Source organism: Salvelinus namaycush, chromosome 42 (genome assembly GCF_016432855.1).
Source record: "Salvelinus namaycush isolate Seneca chromosome 42, SaNama_1.0, whole genome shotgun sequence".
Classification (NCBI taxonomy): domain Eukaryota; kingdom Metazoa; phylum Chordata; class Actinopteri; order Salmoniformes; family Salmonidae; genus Salvelinus; species Salvelinus namaycush.
In genome coordinates, this window is record NC_052348.1 from 1,345,917 (window position 1) to 1,355,975 (window position 10,059).

The following is a 10,059-nucleotide window of genomic DNA, read 5'->3' on the forward strand; positions in this document are numbered from 1 at the left end:
AGCAGTTGTTTATTTTTAAACATTTCCCCCAAAAAATGCTGTCCCACATTTTGACGTCACTAACTAAACACACACAATAAAAGACTGTGCCTTAAGCAACTCCTACAAATATCACCAGGTGTTGGGATTGCACCCCTCTCCAGCATGACCACATGGTGAGTAGTCTATCTGCAAACATTTCCGATAACATTTTTGAGCAAGTTGGTAAATCTTCATCTATTTTTAAATAGTGTCAGTACCAAACATCTCATATATCAAGAAATGTGTAAAGTACGCTTTTGGGATGTACATACAGTGCATTCAGAAAGTATTCAGACCCCATGACTTTTTCCCCACTCATCAATCTACACACAATACCCTATAATGACGAAGCAAAAACATTTTTTTTTAAACATTTTTGCACATGTATAAAAAAGAAAAAAATGGAAATATCACATTTACCTAAGTATTCAGGCCCTTTATTTCGTACTTTGTTGAAGCACCTTTTGCAGCGATTACAGCCTTGACTCTACAAGCCTAGCACACTTATATTTGGGGAGTTTCTTCCCATTCTTCTCTGCAGATCCTCTCAAGCTCTGTCAGGTTGGATGGGGAGCGTCGCTGCACAGCTATTTTCAAGTCTCTCCAGAGATTCCAGGCTCTGGCTGGGCCCCTCAAGGACATTCAGAGACGTGTCCTGAAGCCAGTCCTGCGTTGTCTTGGCTGTGCGCTTAGGGTCATTGTCTTGTTGGAAGGTAAACCTTCACCCCAGTCTGAGGTCCTGAGTGCTCTGGAGCAGGTTTTCATCAAGGATCTCTGTACTTTGCTCTGTTCATCTTTCCCTCGATCCTGATTAGTCTCCCAGTCCCTGCCACTGAAAAATGTCCCCACAGCCTGATGCTGCCACCACCACCATCTTTCACCTTAGTGATGGTGCCAGGTTTCCTCCAGACGTGACACTTGGTATTCAGGCCAAAGAGTTGGTTTCATCAGAGCAGAGAATCTTGTTTCTCATGGTCTGAGAGTCCTTTGGGTGCCTTTCGGCAAACTCAAAGCGGGCTGTCAAGTGCCTTTTACTGAGTGGCGGCTTCCGTCTGGCCACTCTACCATAAAGGCCTGATTGGTGGAGTGCTGCAGAGATGGTTGTCCTTCTGGAAGGTTCTCCCATCTCCACAGAGAAACTCGGGAGCTCTGTCAGAATGACCATCGGGTTCTTGGTCACCTCCTAGCTCTAGGAAGAGACTTGGTGGTTCCAAACGTAAGAATAATGGAGGCCACTGTGTTTTTGGGGACCTTCAATGCTGCAGACATTTTTTGGTACCCTTCCCCTACGGACAATTTCTTCGACCTCATGGCTTGGTTTTTGCTCTAACATGCACTGTCAACTGTTGGAGCTTATATAGACAGGTGTGTGCCTCTGCAAACCATGTCCAATCAAGTTGTAGTAACAGCTCAAGGATTATCAATGGAAACAGGATGCACCTGAGCTAAATTTCGAGTCTCATAGCAAAAGATCTGCATAGTTACGTAAATAAGATATTTAATTAAAAAACATTTTTTTAGATACATTTTAAAACAAAAAAACTGCTTCCGCGTTGTTAATATGGGGTATTGTGTGTAGATTGATGAGGTGAAAAAAATATTGTATGTTTTAGAATAAGGCTGTAACGTAAGAAGATGTGGAAATTAAAGATAGCTAGCAATATGTTAGCCAGTGGAGGCTGCTGAGGGGAGGACGGCTCATAATACTGTACTCTATATCATCTACTGCATCTTGCCATCTTTATGTAATACATGTATCACTAGCCACTTTAAACTATGCCACTTTATGTTTACATACCCTACATTACTCATCTCATATGTATATACTGTACTCTATACCATCTACTGCATCTTGCCTATGCCGTTCTGTACCATCACTCATTCATATATCTTTATGTACATATTCTTTATCCCTTTACACTTGTGTGTATAAGGTAGTAGTTGTGGAATTGTTAGGTTAGATTACTTGTTGGTTATTACTGCATTGTCGGAACTAGAAGCACAAGCATTTCGCTACATTCGCATTAACATCTGCTAACCATGTGTATGTGACAAATAAAATTTGATTTGATAATAATGGCTGGAACAGCGCAAATAGAATGGCAACAAACCATGTGTTTGATACCATTCCATGCATTCTGTTCCAGCCATTGCAACAAGCCCGTCCTCCCAAATTAAGGTGCCAACAACCTCATTTGATGTTCAAAATAAGTCAAACTGAAAAAGTCACAACCGAAACAATTGACACCATGGAGATATACAGAGGTTTCATCTTTGTATCTATGCCATTATGGCATCTGTGACAGCACGGGCAGTGCCATTGAGGCCATCTTCATTTTAAAGTTGCATGCGCCATGATGGCAAAGGACAAATAAAAGTGATGGGGCAAAATGCATTCTGGATATCTTGAATGTTTAGTGTGGTGTGGAAAGTTGTCAGTCAAAACTGACTGAGCTACAGAGGACCACCATGTACCCACGTTCAAAATTGCACCTTGTGCATTATACTACTACAACGTTCAGGAGAAAATTGAAAGCCTGACTGAGTCCCCCCCCCCCCCCAAGACCACATTCGGTCTTTAACTTGTCATGGTCTCAACTCACTGGGTCTGGATCTTGGGACCAACAAAGTCCTGGTAGAAATCTTGGTCTTGGCTTCTGGATATTACCTTACTCTTTGGTTTACAAACAATAAGCAACCCAATTTGAAGAAGCCAATGCTCTCTGATCATTGGCTGATCACTTCCAAACCCATAGGAATCCCCACACAGTTGACTACTTTTAAATAGTGGAAGCCCTCAATGGCAATGTCTATACTGAACGAGTTATATCTATCGGAGTCCTCCATTTATGTCTATGATTGACACCCTTGCCACCGAAACGCCTGTTATTTTGTCAATTTGGTTTGCAAATTATTTCTCCAATGAATCTATAATGGAAGGTTAATCAAAATAATCACTATTGTGCATTGCAACTTTTTCACTGTGTTTTGTAATAACACTTTTTGGGGGAGGGGGGGGTTAAGGTAAATTCAGATAAATATTTCAAATATGCAATACAAACAAAGTGTGAGAGTAGTATATATGTCCACCTGAAATATGTTGGAAGACGTGTGCTGAAAGTTGGGGAAAAATAGGATACAAATGCTTTTTTTTTGTCCCAGCTGAGGTGGTGGTTGGAGGAGCTGAGGTGGTGGCTTGAGAGCTGATGGTGGTTGAAATTGGGGCGAAGAAATCCCTTACTGCTGTCCGATTGGCCCTCTGCATTGCCAGGGAACCCGAGACGAACAACTGCCGTTGTTCAGTCCTCAGCCCATGGTGGTTCCACTGACTGGCAAACACAGCAAGATCTCTGTTCACCCGTGGCAGGAACACAAAGTGCAGTGCCCACAGGTGCACCTCATTGTTGATGTCGATGATCTGCTCCGTCTCCAAGAAGGTGAACAGGTCATGGTAAACGTCGGAGACTCCATGCCAGACGTCCCCCCACAGCCGCTCTATCCTCTGGTTGTGAGTGCTCCTTCCTCGGAGGGCACTTCCCCTCTCAGCACACCTGAACTGCTCCATGAAGGCACAGATGCGGTTGTTTTCACCACCCGGTCACATCTCACCTGGGATGGTACTTCGTAGCTGGTGATGGCTGCTTCGAATGACTCCATGACTGTGGCGGTCCTGTTGTTGTCAGAGGCCTTCAGAAACACAACAAGTCTGCTGTAACCATCCACAGCACCATGGATAACAATGCTACACCTAAAAAACAAGATGCATTTGTTTTACAAAACCATTTTTTGTCTTTCTGTTTTTATTGATATCAGCTCTTTGATCCTCTCATCCACCTGAGCATCTGACAACAGTGAGTAGGACCTGAAAAGCTGAAAATGACTAAATACAAAAATAACACAAAAAGATACATCAATCAGGAATGTGATCAAATCTAGAGGGGATGTAGAGATCTCCCTCTTGTGTTACAATTGCTTTATTAGATTACAGTAACTTACCTCATGCGCAACTTGACCACAGAGTGCGACACATTGAGAACATCTGCCATTTGTCTGATGGTCATATGACAATCTATGAGGAACTCAAGCTGCTCCTTGGTGATGTGATACCGCCTCCCCTCCAAAGGCGCTTGACAGGACACTGAAATAAAAAATACAATAGATAATTACAAAATACACTCCTAAAAACTTTAGGTTAAAAGACTATAAGATCACCATATAGAATATAGGAACAACATTATAGGCCAACCAAATGTTTTTTCATTGATTGACTTGACACAGGAGACTTAACACAGGACAGGTGCTTCTACACCTGCATTGCTTGCTGTTTGGGGGTTTAGGCTGGGTTTCTGTACAGCACTTCGAGATATTAGCTGATGTACGAAGGGCTATATAAAATAAACTTGACTTGATTTGACAAGTAAAATGATACAATCTCAGCCTTTGCCACACATGCCGTACAAAAAAAATGATATAAATATAACAACTTGGCATTTTCGTAAGGTTCCCGTTGTTGGATGTCATTTGCTTCTTGTAGGAACTCCTCTGCAACAGCAATTAGATTGCTGGCCATCTCTTCATCAATCAAATGACCACTTGCCCACCGAAGGCTCCGCAATATGGTCTCTAGCCTGAAAAATAGACCGCAGACCCGACGGGTCCAGTGACATTTTATCTGTATGTAGTTCCCCTAAAGTGTTCTCTTGTCTAAACTGTGCCAACTCTGAGCCTCCGACATATGAAGACAACCGTGCATTGACAGGCGATGCAGTTTTAACTAACGTACTTTAGCTACAAACTAGCTAAAAAAAGTATCTTCATTCAACATCGCTAGCTAGCTGACGTTACTGTACAGCAGTAACTAGTTAACGTTTTATAGATTCCTGTCACGCTCGTCTTTAGATGAACGAGAGGACCACGGCGCAGCGTGATATAAATACATATTTTTAATAGAAGAAACAAACACTAATACAAACTAGACAAAACAACAAACGACCGTGAAGCTATCAAACGAAAGTGCAGACACAAGTAACTAACGTCAAAACATAGACAATTACCCACAACCTACCTAATGCCTATGGCTGCCTAAATATGGCTCTCAATCAGAGACAACAATAGACAGCTGTCTCTAATTGAGAACCAATCCAGGCAACCATAGACTTACATAAACACCTACACTGAACACAACCCCATGAACTCTACAAAAACCCCTAGACAATACAAACACCCTAGACTAGACAAAAACACACAAACATCCCCCATGTCACACCCTGACCTAACTAAAATAATAAAGAAAACAAAGATAACTAAGGCCAGGGCGTGACAATTCCATAATTAACGTTAGATTATGAACAATTAACTTTATCTAACTATCTTCAGTACAGTTAAATATCAATGGCAGGCAGATTTAACGTATTTAACGTTAGCTAGCTAACGCGGTTGGTAGTTAGGTAACGTTAGTGTTATATTATGTAGTTACTTTTTTTGCAGCCGTTACACCACTCACTCTCAACACCTACGTTAGATAGCTAACGTTAGCTAACATTAAGTTACCGTTACCTGGCTATTGATGGTTGAAGTCCATCTCTTCTGTCCGTGAGCAGCAGTCTGGTGTGCAATCAGAGATGGTAGATTTACAATTTTCAAGAAATTGGGCTGCTATTGTTAACTAACTAGCTAATTTTACCTCGGAAGAACAGAAGTTGAGTGAAAGTCTTTCATCAGTACCTGAGACCTGGGCGGAGTCCAAACGACCTTTAAGCAAATGTGATCATCAGTGCCAAAATCTTTGACTCATAGCATATGTATCGGTGAATCTTTGTGGCATATGAAATACGAGTGAGAATGTAATCAATGTGCAATAACTACGTACAAAATTAATGAACGTGTTAAATTATTGTGTGACCTGGAGTCATATTCAGGTCCTGATTGCTAAAGAAGCTTATTTGACGTGTCAAATAGTGTTATTTGACGTGTATCTTTTTGACACGCAAAGACTCAAACGGCGTTCCATATTGCTGTCCACTTGCCTCGTGGCGCCGACTGGTTGGGATTTGTAAGGCAGACTTTCACAGTATCCTCAGAGTCCGATATTCCTTTGATTTCGTCTTTCAGTTGAAGCAGGCAAGACACTCCCTCATCCTCTGATTCCATTAAATCTTCCTTCTCACAGTAATCTTCCATCAATTTGCGCCGCAAAGCGCGATGTCTCTTTCCTTTTACTTCAGTCATCTACACCTCCTATTCCACAACTACACACAGGTGCCGTAAATTGTCCTCAGTTAAAGTCCATAAACTCTGTTCGATTTCATCCAACGTTTCCCTCTCTCGACTCATATTGTCCTACTCACGTGGCAACAACGACAATGCAGGCAATGGCAAGATAGCTACACTCCGTTAGGTGGTTAGCCTGCTAACGTTAGCTAGCTACTCTCCCAATGTCTCTCACTCGTTGTCCGTTCCAGGAATATGGGCCGGTGCTCACATGAAAATACATCTCAGCGGTGCCTCCAAATTTGTTACCCTTCCAATGAGCTTATCATATAAACTACAACGCGAAAAGTACGGTTTACTCCACTTTTTATCATGTCAGCACAGGTAACAACCGTTTACAGTCTTTCTTTAGTTTTCATTCTTACTCTTCCCAATTCACTTAAACTATATTTATTTATTTCCCATGGACCTGTATTAAGCACCTTACATTTAAATGGTACCTGATTCAAAAGTTGTGGACAGAAATGTGGGTATACTATAATACAAGTTAAAATAATGACAAGCACATCTTGTTCTTTTTGAATTCAGGTTTTATTAAGTAAGGGTAGCTTGGTGATCATGTCTACATGTAACAGTATTGAGATCCCCTCTGGGACCAGAACTGGAATGAGTATTACTAAACCAATATACCCTGAACTATACAGACACAGCAATGTAGTGCTGCTGACCTGGGTTCAGGACCCACTAGGGGAGTCACCCTACATTCTAAGGGGCGGCACGTAGCCTCAAGGTTAGATCATTGGGCCAGTTACCGAAAGGTTGCTGGCTAAAATTCCGTAGCCGACAAAGTGGGAAAATAAATAATGATGTCGCTGTGCCCTTGAGCAAGGCACTTGTGGGTGTCTCAGGGGGAGTTGGGATATGCCATTTATTTTTTTTACCATTGCACAATTGTGTGTAAATTAAAATGCTCCATCATTCTTGCCAATGCAGGTTCATAGTGTTGTAATACTGTAGCTACTCTTTGACTGGAGTTGGGTCTTGATAGGAGAGACTGAGTAAGAAGTAGTAAAGCCCCTGCCAACCAGGAGCTCTCAACCCTCCTGTTCTAAGTCCTCTGTGAACTTCCTGACCTTGAACAAGACCTCCATGTTGACTGTGGGTTGCGTGGTATATTTTGAGGGCAGCATGTCGGACTGGAGGGCAGAGGGACACACACAGAAGACAAACAAAATCATGAGCATGGTTCAGCAATTACACAAATGTGAGAGTCAGTTTGCAATGCCTGGATGTGTATGTTGAAACAGCATGTTCCAGTATGTTTGTGAACAGTGAATGTGAGTATGTCTGTGCTGTGAATGTGTGTTTCTTACCATGCAGATGGGCTACAGCAGCTTGTCGCTAGGCACATCCATCCAGGTCAATTCTATGGCAGCCGGGTCACCTGGCGAGCACGGGGTCAGAAGGTCATCCACCATCAATTGACTGGTGGCACAGGATGGCCCTCGCACCTAGAGTACCATCACAAACAACAAAATATCTTAAAATCTCCTAAATTGTAGAGAAAGAGATTCACCTTTAGTGTGCTGTACAAGAGTGGACTTCAATAGAGTTACCATACAGTATTAGTAGAAACTTTTTTAATAAATCACAAATGACTGAAATTACAGTATAGACAGATAGTCCTATGTGTTCATATTATTATATTTCTACAATGTCAAAAGTGTGTATTATTTGCAACGAAACTGAACCCGTTTGCAAATAATTAACTCTGAGACGTCAATAGGGATCTGAGCATGGTACTTTCAAATTAGGCCTACTTTTCCACCCCAGACCGAGTAGGCCTACTGACGCAGAAAAATGTAAGCTTCAACTGCTGGCTAATCTTCTTCCTTGGCTTAACCCAACGAGAGGTCAAAAGTGTTTTCCAAAAAGCTGTCTGGGTTTAAATTTATTTTATTGTTCAGAACGTGAATAGCTTAATCAATTGATAGTGACAGAATTAGATTATTTCCAAATTAAACAACAATCCCAATATGCATCATCAATACTTTCCCGGGTATTCCTATTTTACAGCTTGTTTCTAGCATTAAGTATCGCGGACCAAAGCGCTGTTATAGATAACTGTATATAATCACATCCGTTTCATTTTCTTCAAAATCTTAAACTAACAGTGTACTTTTTGCCCTTTTCTTTAAGAAAAGGTAGGCCTATGGCATACCCTCTCATTCATAATAGCTGTAAGTCTTAACAGATACAGAGGTGGGCTATTTAAAGAGTGCATGGCGGGTGGAGGAATTGACTAACATATCTATGGATATAGCAGCCTATAGCCTCTTTTCATCTGTCAAACAGGTAGACCTACCTCTTATTTCTTAAATAGGAAGAAATAGGCTGCAACACATATCCCTAATTAAAATGAAGACGTTTAAAATGAATAATGTTTACTCAAATTTACATACTTTCAGCACCATGAGCTGTCCATTTCCGATTGATTGTGCCGTGGCTGCTGCTTCAAGTTTCAGCACCACAATGTAAGTTACTCGAATCTGACTTCTTGTGAGGTCAATAACTCTGATAAACCTTTTTTGATATACTCAGAGGACCGTTATTAGCATGTTTTAACCACTCCTTCATTATTACTGAAACAGGATTCAAAGTGGTAAATATAAAGATCCAGTCTATAAAAAAACTGGAGGCCCCTTACACTTCAGTGTTGTGATGCAAAAATGCTAGAAAAATTTATAGCGCATAGAATTAAAAGGTATTGTCGGACATTATTAATTATAATCAGACATGTTTTTTTACATGGACAATATATTTGAGATCATTGAGGCCCATGTTGACAAGATGTTGGGGAATCACTGGAGGGGAATATTGACCAACTGAGCATCTCAGTGTACATCTCAATAAACACAATAGGTGTTTTGTTACATTTCAGTCTTCTGTGAAATATTTAAAGTGTCATATTGGGGTGCAAACTCAACAATGAATACATTTAAACTACATCTGACATGTTACTGTTGTCTTCTTATTTAAGCCATTGACCATGTGTGTGAGGTGTAAACAGGATGTACATAAATGGGAATAAACACATGACATAGAAAATAAAAATATTGACATTTAGGAATTCAAAATGCACCTAAATATATTTTGTTCTGTCTATGGAATACATTAAAAAAACATGTAAAAAAATAAATATCTTAAATATGTGTATAAAATATACTTGTCTGTACAGTAAGTAAATGCAGGAAATCCAAAATGCACAAAATATATGTGTATAATATATACTTGTCAGTAAAGTAAAGCAATGCAGAAGCAATAAGCATTGTAAACGATGATAGAACACATCAAATTAATGTGAACATGAGGACACAAAGGAGAGATTTAATTAAAAGATCATCTTTTAATATATTTTTAATGCTGAAAAAATCTATGTATGGCAAATCCTACTCTGGGCAAATGGCCTGTTGGTCAAAAATAAAAAATAGTTAACATTCTTGCTACTTCAGCCATTTGCTATGTTAAAGTAAAATCCTCAGTTAATGATGAATGGATACAATTTGGAAGGATTTTTCAGAGTCATACCTCAGTAGGGTAGAGTGTCAGGTGCCACAACCATTGGTGCCATGAGGTCAAAGTGTGAAGGAGGGAGCAAGCCAGAGAGCTGTCTAGGAAGCAGTACAGGCCCATGGCTTGGAGGCTTTGAGTTAGTCCAATCATTGTAATTCATTGTAGGGTATCTGCTGCCCCATAGACCTGCTGGTAGTTTTGGAAGGTGTTAGCAGGAGATCACCAGGGACATCTATGATTGGCTGAACACAGTCT

General features: G+C 40.7%; 2 protein-coding genes across 6 annotated transcripts in view; one reads left to right on the forward strand and one right to left on the reverse strand.

Moving 5' to 3' along the window:
- Window positions 1-10,059, forward strand: part of LOC120034983 (transmembrane protein 131-like) — a 244,245-nt gene that overhangs the window by 183,417 nt on the left and 50,769 nt on the right. The gene's annotated exons all lie outside the window — the stretch shown is intronic.
- LOC120034985 lies at window positions 3,212-6,566 on the reverse strand. 5 transcript variants are annotated; one of them, XR_005474095.1, is made up of 4 exons: window positions 5,705-6,562; window positions 5,578-5,625; window positions 4,018-4,159; window positions 3,212-3,769 (listed from the first exon to the last, which is right to left on the reverse strand). XR_005474095.1 is itself a non-coding variant. In XM_038981712.1 (4 exons), exons 1-4 carry the CDS (start codon window positions 6,247-6,249, stop codon window positions 3,517-3,519), a joined length of 624 nt encoding a protein of 207 aa, XP_038837640.1. In that variant the 5' UTR covers window positions 6,250-6,566; the 3' UTR covers window positions 3,213-3,516. The 5 variants fall into 5 exon arrangements, 2 of the variants coding, with proteins under 2 accessions (XP_038837640.1, XP_038837641.1); XR_005474094.1 differs by having other exon boundaries at window positions 3,213-3,769; window positions 5,746-6,556; XM_038981712.1 differs by lacking the exon at window positions 5,578-5,625 and having other exon boundaries at window positions 3,213-3,769; window positions 5,746-5,772; window positions 6,048-6,566.

Bases quoted from the DNA above. Each gene is read 5' to 3' on its own strand.
- LOC120034985 (XM_038981712.1), bottom strand. From the start codon at position 6,249: ATGACTGAAGTAAAAGGAAAGAGACATCGCGCTTTGCGGCGCAAATTG. The intron at 4,160-5,745 runs GTACTGATGAAA...TTTTTATTTCAG, and splicing joins GGACTCCGCCCAGGTCTCAG to TGTCCTGTCAAGCGCCTTTG. The intron at 3,770-4,017 runs GTAAGTTACTGT...CTTGTTTTTTAG, and splicing joins GTGGTCAAGTTGCGCATGAG to GTGTAGCATTGTTATCCATG.